At 42.6% G+C, this 14,033-nt stretch overlaps 1 protein-coding gene across 1 annotated transcript in view; it reads left to right on the top strand.

Annotated features, from left to right (window-relative positions):
- chrna8 (cholinergic receptor, nicotinic, alpha 8) overlaps positions 1–14,033 on the top strand; it is a 213,734-nt gene that overhangs the window by 155,559 nt on the left and 44,142 nt on the right. Inside the window, exon 8 of the mRNA XM_072587536.1 lies at positions 1,475–1,561. Coding sequence (XP_072443637.1) covers positions 1,475–1,561 — 87 coding nt within the window. The remainder of the gene's footprint in view (positions 1–1,474; positions 1,562–14,033) is intronic.

Below are 14,033 nucleotides of genomic sequence, written 5' to 3'. Positions count from 1 at the left end.
TGGGATCAATGTCACCCCACCAGAGGCTGAGGATCACTGTGGGTCAATACACCAAATGTGAATGAAGATGGGATAGGGATCTTAAGGGGGTTGCAGAAAAAAGGGTAGGAATTGGGACATAGTACTTTGTAGTCAGATTTACTGGCAATACAGTGATAAGTAGTTAGGAAAGCAAGTTGTAATGAGGTTACCAAAATATAAAGGTTTAAATGAGTAGACAAGACCTTTGCAGGTAGGTGTGTGTAATGTGGAAGAAAGTAAGGTTTTCCACTTTGGGTGGAAAATTAGAAAAGCAGAATGTTATTTAAATGCAGAAAGACTTCAAATGCTGTGGTGGGTCAGAGGGATCTGGGTGTCCTTATAAATTATAAAAGATTAGCAGATAGGTGCAGAAAGGAATTAGATAACTGGAATATGTTTATTACAAGCCAAGCGTATAATAATATAAGGTACTGTTGAGATTACTTTGGAAGTACTGTGTACACATTTGGTCTCCTTTTTAAGGAGGAGTATGCTCCCATTGTGTGTTTGATCCCCATTCCTGCTTAGGTGGAATTGGGATTTACCTTCTTCCCTATTCAAGCTACCCCATGAGGGAGGCTGTGGCACTAACAGCCAGACCTGGGCAGAGAACTTGAAAAGACATTAGGCCTGGTTTTCTGAAAAGGAAACCATATTTGACAAATTGGAGTTTTTCTTTTGAGGATGTGACAAATGGGATTCTCTGCTCCATAGAAAATGCATCTCGATGTCAAAAGACTTTTGTTAAAATTATCCTATTGAAAAATAGCAGAATCCTTGGAGAATTTGACAAAGTATATGTGGGGAAGATGTTTTCTCTTGTTAATGGGGGCGGGGCACAGTTTTGAAACATGGAGTCTTTCTTGTAAGACAAAGATGAGAATTTGTTTTCTCAGAAGGCTGCTAGTCTTTGGAATTATCTTTTGCAGCGAGAAGTGAAGATTATGTCATTAAATATAAATAAAGTTGAGTTTAATGGAGATGACAAAGTTTAATCTACATAACAGGATATCACATCCTCAAAGAATGCATAACTCTGTCACTGTTTCCTCTTCAAAACACCGCATTTGACATCTGAAGTTTTCTGCCCAAAAGCAGTTCTGACTCGTAGTGCCACGGCCTTCCCCACAGGGTTGTACGTTAGGACAAGGAGAGTCGAAGGGTATGAGAGGTAGGCAGGGAAGTAGTTAAGGCCACGATTAGATCAGTCTTCATCTTCGTGAATGGTGGAGTAATCGCGAGGGACCGACTGACCTTGATCTTGCTCCAGTTTCTCAGTTTCCTGTGTTTCTATGTTCCAAACCTATCGCCTCCAGCCAAAGTGACACAGTATTGACGTGGTTTTGATTTTAGCTGTCAAAGTAATTTATTGCTGCTATTTTTGTTTCAATTGGACTGCATAACTTGCAAATATTATGCTGTTTCACCTCGCCACTTATTTTCTGACATACAGGAATCACTGTGCTCTTGTCCTTAACGGTATTCATGCTACTTGTAGCTGAAATAATGCCAGCAACATCTGACTCTGTCCCTTTGATTGGTGAGTTATTCACACTTCACAATATCTGTACTGCATTGCTAAGTAAAATAGACATCGATGTAAATTTGTAGATTTGTCAATTTAATTAAATAGATTGCAAAAACAATGGATAGTGAGTTCCTTAACAAAAATTAATATTGTTTTAAAAAGTGGAAAATGAAAACTTTCTGAACCCCCAACCTCGGTTTAAGTACAATAACTAAAAAGTGAAACTCAGGATTTCACAACAGTGACATATTTTGTGATGGCATTGCACATTTTGCATGTTGCAAAATACTTGGATGTGAACTGTTTTTTGTGTGCAAACTGGATAATTTCATTGGTGTCATTCTTGAAGGGTTTAGCTTCTGTTTTCTAAACTGATGTAATTCCAGCAAGAATTCTACCACCTGGACTAAAGATCTTCCACAAATGAAACCATCCAAATGAGCATTCCAAAATTAAAATAAAAGAAATGCTAACATTTGAGGAAGGATTGGAAATAAATAGCTGCATTTTGAGGCACTGAAGTAAACGTTTTCTGTCAGAATGCCAATGAAATGCAGCTATATAATGAGTTCTGGAGGGCTGTTATGGCATAGTATTAGTGCCTCTGTCTCTGAGCCAGGAGACCTGGTTTCATATCAGACTTGCTCCAGAGGTGTGTCATAATGTCTCTGAACAGGTTGATTTTATAAAGAACCTAGAAAGAGTCTTACATGGAATATAGAACAAAACCACACAGGAACAGGCCGAACATGACACCAAATTAAACTAATCCCCTCTGCCTGCCCTTGATCTATATCCCTCCATTCCTTGCATATTCATGTGCTTATCTAAAAGTCTCTTAAACCTGAATTGACCTTGACAAACTGCTTGCCTAGGTTAAAATCAAAATGTAAGCCTTTGATATTAGAAATGTTTATAAGACGTTTGAATATACTTGGCATGCTATATTCTTAGCTTTCTTTAATCCTAGAATTGTGACTTTCAATGGTTTGGGGGTCTCCAGCTCTGCATCAAGAGGAATATGTTCAAGCCTTTTCCTGTTTCGCTATTACCCAGAGAAGTCTTTAGTTTTTGGTTGTTTTCTCAATGTCAACACCTCGGCCCTCAGAGTCAGGTTGCTGGTCAAGCCGAAATCCTTTCCTCCAGTAGTACAAATTCTTGTGATTGTTTGATATTTCATATTCTTGCATCTGTCCTGATGAATGCAAGACAAAAAGCTTTCCCAACTTGTCTCCCTTTTCAGAAATGAACCATTTCTGTTGTTACAGACATGTGTATGCATGCGATACGTTGGAGGAATGCCGAGATGGTGAAGAGACAGATATGTCGTGGGATTCACAGTTGTCCCACTGACAGAATTAAAAATACTCAGAGAGTGACTTGTCGCAAGCACAATAAATTAACGTAGTTCAAGCCGAGGAGAAACAAAGTTACATAAGAATAAGATTGATTCAAAATCATTGAAATGTATTGTTTAGAAATTTGTTCACAAGAGGTGACAGATATCAATCTTGAAATGTCAATGAGGTGTTTTGAAACTTACTTTAGTCACTGATCTTGAACTCAGGATCTCAATATGCTGATCCTTGGAGTTTCATTGGAGAGAAAACCCTTTTTGATGCAACACAATTCTGTAGCAAACATCAGAGATATACATCTGTCAAATTGGGAAAGTAAGATATTTTATGGGATAATGCAGACAACTGGAATTCCTTGGGTCTCCAAGCACTAAACATAAATGCATTTCCCGAGTGGTATTTCCGATCAGAATTCCTCAGACATACTCAAGGTCAGTGCGGGGTCAAGTGATTTACAAATGTCAGACATCTCCATATAAAGGTTGGTACATCTTTGGTATGAGCTACGGGAGGGTAAAACCGTACCGATTAGTCACTTTGTGGCCGCATTTCTTTCTTTTTCCTGTTGCATGAGACAGATAAAGCACATCAAGTCATACAGTTGTACAACACAGAAACAGATCTTTCAGTCCATCTTGTCCATGCTGACCAAATATTCTACATTAATCTAGTCATGATTGCATCTTTCTTTTTTTGTAGCTCATTTTCCCTTTTAAGAGCCTGAAGCTAGAAGCTTTAGCTTGAGCAGTCCCCTCCACATAACTCACTTTGATCAGGAAATTCTTCTGCTTTTACCACCTGCAGTAGAAAGGTTGGAAGGATCCCCAGGTATTATGTTTTGAAGACACCTTCCATGACCATCAAGGGATAAGTGGCAGTCAAATCCCAATGTCTAGGGCTCAAAGTCTAGGAGTCTACATGCCCTGTATCAAGACCTCCTTGGACATTGTGTGTTATTCTTGTGCAGCTGAGCAGTTGATTATATTTATGTTGGATTGAAGAAGATCAGACGTCTGTTCCCTCATGGGGTCCCATTTGCATTGCTGAAGGGATCAGAACGTGGAGAAATTTCCAGTCAGCTTTCTTTAATTGCAACTAGCAAGTCTCTCAACAACCCTAACTGATAATTAACCTCATGGGCATGGATAACGCTGTTGGTCCTAAACCATCCTCCACAGACATAGTCAGCACTGAAAATTACATCAGAAAACAAGCAAGCCAATCAATATTAGCAGTCTCAATGCCCTTTGTTTCTCAGTTTCATGGAAATGATGGTCAGGCCTGTTATACCAGACATCTGCTGCCTTCTCCTTATGGGCCCATTGATTTCCACACCAGAAACACTTTGACTAGAGAGGACATAGAAAAACTGAATTAAATACTTAATTTGTGGATTCATCTTGAATGATGGAAAAACTGTTTCCCAATGCATAAAGACGCATTACAAAACTTCACCAAGGCTACTTAAGCAGCATCTTCTAAACCCATGGCCACTACTCTTTAGCATATTTTCCACTCAATGCCAGCTCCACACCCTGATTGTTGTGATGGAGTCATGTTATATCACCATTTTCTCATTATGTTGCTCACTTGTGGTGGAGTATCAGTATCAGGAGAGTAGTAGTTGGTTGCCCTCAATTTGTGTGTGTATATATGTATGTGTATATGGCAATTGACAGGAGTATTATCCAACAAAATGGGTCACCAAGCCACGGAAGCAAATATTTACATCTCTAGAAGTAGATTTTATGAATGGTCTTAAGGAATTTTAGAGAAGTTTAAGTAAACCTGTACAGCTATCTGACCAGACAGCACTGCCTCTGCTGTTTGGTTTCATATATCTCTGAACATCAGAGTTTGTTCTAAGAAAGTGAACAAACAGTGAAGTTTATAGTTGGCCTTGGAGAAACCTGTATGGGAAGCTCACAGCTGGGGAACATCTTAACGTTTTTCTGAAAGGTGTAACCTTTCTTTTATTTTTATAAATCTACAATTGTGAGTAGAGTGGGTTTTTTAAATATATAGAGTCATAGAGATGTAGAAACAGACCCGACATTCCAACTTGTCTGTGCCAATCAGATATCCTAAATAAATCTAGTCCTATTTGCCAGCGTTTGACCCATATCCCTCTAAACCCTTCCTATTCATAGACCCATCCAGATGGCTCTTATATGTTGTAAGTGTACCAGCCACCACTACTTCCTCTGGTATCTTATTTCATATAAGCACTACCCTCTGAGTGAAAACGTTGCCCCTTAGGTCCTTTTTAAAATCTTAGACTTCTTGCCTTAAACCTATGCCCTCTGATTCTGGACTCCCCCCCCCCCCCCCCCCCCGCCCCTGCGCCCGCCCCGCCCTTCCCCCCCCCGAGGGAAAAGACCTTGTCTATTTACTCTATCCATGCCACTTATGATTTTATAAACCTCAAGGGACACCCTTCAGCCTCCGACGCTCCGGGAAAGATGGCCCCAGCTTGTTCAGCTTTTCCTTATAGCTCAAACCCTCCAATGCTTTTAAATCTTCTCTGAACCTTTTCAAGCTTTACAACGTCCTTCCTGTAGCTTCCTATAGAAGCAAAGAGGTCCTTCTGCAGCTGTACAGGGCCCTGGTGATACCACACCTGGAATATTGTGCACAGTTTTGGTCTCCAAATTTAAGGAAAGACATTCTGGCTATTGAGGGAGTGCAGTGTAGGTTCACGAGGTCAATTCTCGGAATAGCGGGATTATTTTACGCTGAAAGATTGGAGCGACTGGGCTTATATACCCTTGAGTTTAGAAGGCTGAGAGGGGATCTGATTGAGACGCATAAGATTATTAAAGGATTAGACACTCTAGAAGAAGGAAGCATGTTTCCACTGATGGGTGAGTCCCGAACCAGAGGACACAGTTTAAAAATAAGGGTTAGGCCACTTCGAACAGAGTTAAGGAGAAACTTCTTCACCCAGAGAGTGGTGGGTGTATGGAATGCTCTGCCCCAGAAGGCTGTGGAGGCCAAGTCTCTGGATACTTTCATGAAGAGTTGGGTAGAGCTGTTCAGGATAGTGGAATCAAGGGTTATGGGGATAAGGCAGGAACAGGATACTAATTGAGGATGATCAGCCATGATCATAATGAATGGTGGTGCTGGCTCGAAGGGCAGAATGGCCTACTCCTGCACCTATTGTCTATTGAGATCAGAATGGCATGCAGGATTCCAAAAGTGATTTAACAAATGTCCTGTGTGGCCACAACATGACCTCCCAACTCCTATACTCAATACTCTTACTGTTAGTTTCTTTTCCCGAGATGCAATTCGCACACAGTTAAAGTTTATCAAAGCTTGTACAAGCTAGCTGACCCCTTTGACTCTCCTCGCAGGTGTGTGAAGTCGGGTCAAAGACGCCCCGAACAAAGAAAACACAATCTCTTTATAAGGTAAGTTGGTAATGCTCACAGGTACACTAGCCACTCCCACCTCCCCATAACATGTGACCCCAAGTACAATGGTAGGATGAGGTCATCCTTGGAGATAATGCAAATGTAAATGCCCTAGTCCTGGGGAATCATTAAGCTAACAATTTCCTGACTCCATGATTCCCCAAGACAATGCAGTTGTGCTATGTCCTAGCTTCGGGGGATGGCTATGAAAGCATTTCTGAATGGAAGGGACTGAATGAGAGTTTAACTTGACAATGGCAGCAGAACAGCAGTAAATGGCCACCTAAATGAACTCGTGAGTCATCCACATTCCTGCATGCATGTCGCCCCCACCCAATGACAGTACAATTTAACCCTTTAACATTACACTAATGTCTCGAGAGGAAGTACAATTTAATCTTTTAATATTATATGACCAATAAAGGTAAGCATACCCAACACCTTTTTCACTATTCTATCTATCTGTGATTTTACTTGTAAGGAACTATGAACCTGTTTTGTGGAGATCTGTCTTTGATTAGACATTAAAAATATAAAACGTAAGTACAAAATTATCCTGGAGCAGCGCTTTTAGAGAACTAAGACTGTGTTGTTTTCTGGGTCTGTAGATTGTTAAGGTGCAAAGGTGTAAAGTGATGTGCTCTTCCTGTTGGATGTAAGACCCAAGGAGATACTGAGACAAGAGATCAGTTTGACCCTTGTACAGTTTGTAAAAGTAATGAGTCAAACAGCCAGGGCAGACAGTAATAAAACAGAGAATGAGGTAGGACTGATAAATTAAACTGCATTTATTTGAATGCAAGCGATGTAGCAAGTAAAGCAAATGAACTCAAGGCATGGTTGGGATCATGGGTCTGGGATATAAGACCATAAGACCATAAGACCATAAGACATAGGAGTGGAAGTAAGGCCATTTGGCCCATCGAGCCCACTCCGCCATTCAATCATGGCTGATGGGCATTTCAACTCCACTTACCCGCATTCTCCCCGTAGCCCTTAATTCCTCGAGACAACAAGAATCTATCAATCTCTGCCTTGAAGACATTTAGCGTCCCGGCCTCCACTGCACTCTGCGGCAATGAATTCCACAGGCCCACCACTCTCTGGCTGAAGAAATGTCTCCGCATTTCTGTTCTGAATTTACCCCCTCTAATTTTAAGGCTGTGTCCACGGGTCCTAGTCTCCTCACCTAACAGAAACAATTTCCTAGCGTCCACCCTTTCCAAGCCATGTATTATCTTGTGCGTCTCTATTAAGTCTCCCTTTAATCTTCCAAACTCCAATGAATACAATCCCAGGATCCTCAGCCGTTCCTCATATGTTAGACAAACCATTCCAGGGATCATCCGTGTGAATCTCCGCTGGACACGTTCCAGTGCCAGTATGTCCTTCCTGAGGTGCGGGGACCAAAACTGGACACAGTACTCCAAATGGGGCCTAACCAGAGCTTTATAAAGTCTCAGTAGCACTACGGTGCTTTTATATTCCAACCCTTATATCCAACATTGATATTCCAATCATAGCAATTACAGAGATGTAGCTCAGGGAAAGATAGGACTGGCAGCCTAATATCACAGGATATGGATGGTATAGGAAGGATGGAAAGGGGGGCAAGAGGAGGGGAAATGGAAGGGTAACATTTTTTTCTTTTTATTTATTCATGGGCATTACTGGATGGCCAGCATTTATTGCCAATCCCTGGTTAACCTTGAGAAAGTGGTGGTGAGCTGCTTTCTTGAACTGCTGCAGTGTATTTGCTGTGGGTTGACCCACAAGGCCATTCCAGAGGGAATTCCAGGATCTTCAGCTGCTTCATCAATGACCTTCCCTCCATTGTATGGACAGAAGTGGGGATGTTCACTGATGATTGCACACTTTCAGCACCATTCGCGATTCCCCAGACACTGAAGCAGTCCACGTAAAAATGCAACAAGATCTGGGCAAGATCCAGGCTTGGGCTGACCCAGTGGCAAGGAACATTTGTGCCACACAAATGCCAGGCAATGACTATCACCAACAAGAGACAATCAAATCACTGTCCCTTGATATTCAATGGTGTTGCCATTACTGAATTCCCCCACTATCGACATCCTGGGAGTTATCATTGATCAGAAACTCAACTGGACTTACCAAATAAATGTGGTTCCTACTAAAGCAGGTCAGAGGCTAGCAATACTGAGGCGAGTAACTTCACCTGCTGACTCCCGAAGCCTGTCCACCAGGCACAAATTAAAAGAGTGATGGAATACTCTCCACTTGCATGGATGAGTGCAGTCCCAACAACGTTCAGGAAGCTTCACACCATCCAGGACAAAGCAGCCTGCTCGATTGGCACTGCAATCATTCTCCCCTCCACCACTGATGCTCAGTGTGTAAAAGACAACTTTCTGATTCAATATGTGGATGTACCTACTCATGAAGGTGCAAAACATGACCAACACTTGGGAATTAAGGCGGATCAGGTGACTGGGGTGTAGGTGGGGGAGCATTTTGGGGCCAGTGATCATAATTCTATTTGCTTTAAAATAACGATGGAAAAGGATAAACCAGATCTAAAAGTTAAAGTTCTAAATTGGAGGAGGGCCAACTTTGATGGTATTAGGCAAGAACTTTCAAAAGTTGATTGGGGTTGAATATTTGCAGGTAAAGGGATGGCTGGAAAATGGGAAGCCTTAAAAATGGATAACGAGAGTCCAGAAACAGTATGTTCCACTTAGGGTGAAGGCCAAGGCTGATAAGTGTAAAGAATACTGGATGATGAGAGAAATTGAGGTTTTGGTTAAGAAAAAGAAGGAAGCACATTTTCAGGTGTGGACAAAAAGGGATTGAGTGAATCCCTAGAAGAGCATAACAGCAGTAGAAGTTGGCAGATAGAATTAAGGAGAATCAAAAGGCATTTTACAAATATATTCAGGACAAAAGGGTAACTAGGGAGAGAATAGGGCCCCTCAAAGTTCAGCAAGGCGGCCTTTGTGTGGAGCCATAGAAAATGGGGGAGATACTAAATGAATAATTTGCATCAGTATTTACTTTGGAAAAGGATATGGAAGATATAGACTGTAGGGAAATAGATGGTGACATCTTGCAAAATGTCCAGATTACAGAGGAGCAAGTGCTGGATGTCTTGAAATGGTGAAAGGTAGATAAATCCCCAGGACCTGATCAGGTGTACCCGAGAATGCTGTGGGAAGCTAGAGAAGTGATTACTGGGCTTCTTGCTGAGATATTTGTATCATCAATAGTCACAGGTGAGGTGCTGGAAGACTGGTGGTTGGCAAAATTGGTGCCACTGTTTAAGAAAAGTGTAAGGATAAGCCAGGGAACTACAGACCAGTGAGCCTGACATTGGTGGTGGGCAAGTTGTTGGAGGGAATCCTGAGGGACAAGATGTCCATGTATTTGGAAAGGTAAGGACTGATTCGGGATAGTCAACATGGCTTTGTGCATGGGAAATCATGTCTCACAAACTTGATTGAGCTTTTTGAAGAAGTAACAAAGAAGATTGATCTATATGATTGATGTGATCTATATGGACTTCAGTAAGGCGTTTGACAAGGTTCCCCATGGGAGACTGATTAGCAAGGTTAGATCTCATGGAATACAGGGAGAACTAGCCATTTGGATACAGAACTGGCTCAAAGATAGAAGACAAAGGGTGGTGGTGGAGGGTTATTTTTCAGACTGGAGGCCTGTGGCCAGTGGAGTGCCACAAGGAACGATGCTGGGCCCTCTACTTTTTGTCATTTACATAAATGATTTGGATGTGAGCATAAGAGGTACAGTTAGTAAGTTTGCAGATGACGCCAAAATTGGAGGTGTAGTGTACAGCGAAGAGGGTTACCTCAGATTACAACAGGATCTGGACCAGATGGGCCAATGGGCTGAGAAGTTGCAGATGGAGTTTAATTCAGATAAATGTGAGGCGCTGCAATTTGGGAAAGCAAATCTTAGCAGGACTTATACTCTTAATGGTAAGGTCCTAGGGAATGTTGCTGAACAAAGAGACCTTTGAGTGCAGGTTCATAGCTCCTTGAAAGTGGAGTCGTAGGTAGATAGGATAGTGAAGCAGGCATTTGGTATGCTTTCCTTTATTGGTCAGAGTATTGAGTACAGGAGTTGGGAGGTCGTGTTGCAGCTGTACAGGACATTGGTTAGGCCACTGTTGGAATATTGCGTGCAATTCTGGTCTCTTTCCTATTGGGAAGATGTTGTGAAACTTGAAAGGGTTCAGAAAAGAATTACAAGGATGTTGCCAGGGTTGGAGAATCTGAGCTACAGGGAGAGGCTGAACAGGCTGAGGCTGTTTTCCCTGGAGCGTCAGAGGCTGAGGGGTGACCTTATTGAGGTTTACAAAATTATGAGGGATATGGATAGGATAAATAGACAAAATCTTTTCCTGGGGGTCGGGGAGTCCAGAACTAGAGGACATAGGTTTAGGGTGAGAGGGGAAAGATATAAAAGAGAACCTAAGGGGCAACGTTTTTGTGCAGAGGATCGTATGTGTATGGAATGAGCTGCCAGAGGATGTGGTGGAGGCTGGTACAATTGCAACATTTAAGAGGCATTTGGATGGTTATATGAATAGGAAGGGTTTGGAAGGATATGGGCTGGGCACTGGCAGGTGGGACTAGATTGGGATAGGATATCTGGTCGGCATGGACGGGTTGGACCAAGGGGTCTGTTTCCATGCTGTACATCTCTATGACTCTAAGTATATTTAAGTGGGAAATCGGAAGAGCAAAAAGGGGAAGTGAGATAGCTTTGGAAAATAGGGTTAAGGAGAATCCAAAGGGATTCTCCAAATACATTAAGGACAAAAGTATAACTAGGGAGAGAATAGGCCCCCTTAAAGATCAAGAAAGAGGCCTATGTGTGGAACTGCAATAGTTTGTGGAGATAGCGATATCTTGAAAAATATCCATATAACAGAGGAGGTGGTACTGCATGTCTTAAACTGCATAATAGTGGATAATACCCTAGGACTGGATCAGGTGTCCCCTAGAACTCTATGGGAAGCTAGGGAAATGATTGCTGGGCCCCTTGCTGAGATATTCGTATCATCGATAGCCACAGGTAATGTGCTGGAAGACTGGAAGTTGGCTAACATGGTGCCACTATTTAAGAAAGGTGGTAAGGCAAAACGAGGGAAGTAAATACCGGTGAGCCTGACATCTGTAGTGGACGAATTCTTGGAGGTGATCCTGAGGGACAGGATTTATATGTATTTGGAAAGGCAAGGACTGATGAGTGATAGTTGTTCCCATGGATAGTTTTGTCCATGGGAAGTTGTGTCTCAATAACTTGATTGAGTTTTTTGAAGAAATGACAAAAAGGATTGTTGAGGGTAGAGCGGTGGATCTGATCTACATGGACTTCAGTAAGGTGCTCAACAAGGTTCCTCATGGTAGGCTGGTTAGCAAAGTTAGATCACATGGAATACAGGGAGAACCAGTCATTTGGATACAGAACTGGCTTGCAGGAAGGAGACAGAGGGCGGTGGTGAAGGGTTGCTTTTCAGACTGGAGGTCTGTGAGCAGTGGTGTGCCACAAGGATCAGATACTAGGTCCACTGTTCTTCTTCATTTATGTAAATAATTGGGAGAAAGTGACGACTGCAGCTGCTGGAGAGTCAGAGTCAAAACTTGTATTGCTGAAAAAGCACAGTGGGTCAGGCAGCATCCGAAGAGCAGGAGAGTCAATATTTTGGGCATAAGCCCTTCATCGGGAATGTGGATGTGAACATAGAAGGTGTGGTTAGCAAGTTTGTAGATGACACCAAAATTGTGGTGTCATGGATAGCGAAGGAGGTTACCTCAGAGTACAAAAGGACCTTGATCAGATGAGCCAATGGAATGAGGAATGGCAAATTAAGTTTCATTTAGATAAATTTGGAAAGGCATATCAGGGCAGGAATTATACACTTAATGGTATGGTCCTGAGAAACGTGTTGAGCAAAGAGACCTTACAGGTTTATAGTTCCTTGAAAGTGGAGTCGCAGTTAGATAGAATAGTTTGGAGAAAGTGGGGATTGCAGATGCTGGAGATCAGTCGAAGAATATGGTACTGGGAAAGCACAGCAGGTCAGGCAGCATCCAAGGAGTAGGAGAATCGACATTTCGGGCATAAGCCCTTCATTAGGAATTCTTGAGACAGGATAGTTTGGTATGCTTGCCTTTTTTGTCAGTGCATTGAGTATAGGAGTTGGGAGGTCATATTGTGGCCGTACAGGACATTGGTTCAACCATTTTTAGAATATTTTGCATCAAATTCTGGTCTCCCTGCGATAGGAAGGATATTGTGAAACTGGAAAGGGTCCAGAATGGATTTACAAGGATATTGCCAAAGTTGGAAAGTTTAAACTGTCGGGAGATGCTTAAATAAGCTGGCACTATTTTCCCTGGAGCGTCAGAGTCTGAGGAATGACCTTACAGAGGTTTATAAAATCATGAGGGTCATGGATAGGATAAATAGATGAGTTTTCCCCCAACATAGGGGGTGCCAAAAGTAGAGGGCAGAGATTTAGGGTGAGAGGGGAAAGATTTAAAAGGCACCTTTTACACGCAGAGGGTGGTGCGTGCATGGAATGATCTGCCAGAGGAAGTGGTGGAGGCTGGTACAATTACAGAATTTAGAACATAGAACATAGAAGAATACAGCGCAGTACAGGCCCTTCGGCCCTCGATGTTGCGCCGATCATAGCCCACCTAACCTACACTAACCCACTATCCTCCATATACCTATCCAATGCCCGCTTAAATACCCATAAAGAGGGAGAGTCCACTACTGCTACTGGCAGGGCATTCCATGAGCTTACAACTCGCTGAGTGAAGAACCTACCCCTAACATCAGTCCTATATCTACCCCCCCTTAATTTAAAGCTATGCCCTCTTGTAATAGCTGACTCCATACGTGGAAAAAGGTTCTCACTGTCAACCCTATCTAACCCCCTAATCATCTTGTACACCTCTATCAAATCACCCCTAAACCTTCTTTTCTCCAATGAAAACAACCCCAAGTGCCTCAGCCTTTCCTCATAGGATCTTCCTACCATACCAGGCAACATCCTGGTAAACTTCCTCTGCACCCGTTCCAGTGCCTCCACATCCTTCCAATAGTATGGCGACCAAAACTGCACACAATATTCCAGATGCGGCCGCACCAGAGTCTTATACAACTGAAGCATGACATCAGGACTCCGGAACTCAATTCCTCTACCAATAAAAGCCAGTACGCCATATGCCTTCTTCACTGCACTATTTACCTGGGTGGCAACTTTCAGAGATCTGTGTACATGGACACCAAGATCCCTCTGCTCTTCCACACTACCAAGTATCCGACCATTAGCCCAGTAATCCATCTTTTTGTTACTCTTACCAAAGTGAATCACTTCACACTTAGCTACATTGAACTCCATTTGCCACCTTTCTGCCCAGCTCTGCAGCTTCTCTATATCCCGCTGTAACCTGCCATATCCTTCCTCACTGTCAACAACTCCTCCGACTTTCGTATCATCCGCAAACTTGCTCACCCAACCTTCTAACCCTTCCTCCAGGTCATTTATAAAAATGACAAACAGCAATGGTCCCAAAACAGATCCTTGTGGAACACCGCTAGTGACGGCACTCCAAGATGAACCTTTGCCATCAACTACTACCCTCTGTCTTCTTCCAGAGAGCCAATTCCTAATCCAAACCTCCAACTCACCCT

Source organism: Chiloscyllium punctatum, chromosome 2, assembly GCF_047496795.1.
Source record: "Chiloscyllium punctatum isolate Juve2018m chromosome 2, sChiPun1.3, whole genome shotgun sequence".
Taxonomy (NCBI): Eukaryota; Metazoa; Chordata; class Chondrichthyes; order Orectolobiformes; family Hemiscylliidae; genus Chiloscyllium; species Chiloscyllium punctatum.
The sequence above is the reverse complement of the archived record's forward strand: the minus strand, read 5'-3'. Positions and strand labels throughout refer to the sequence as shown.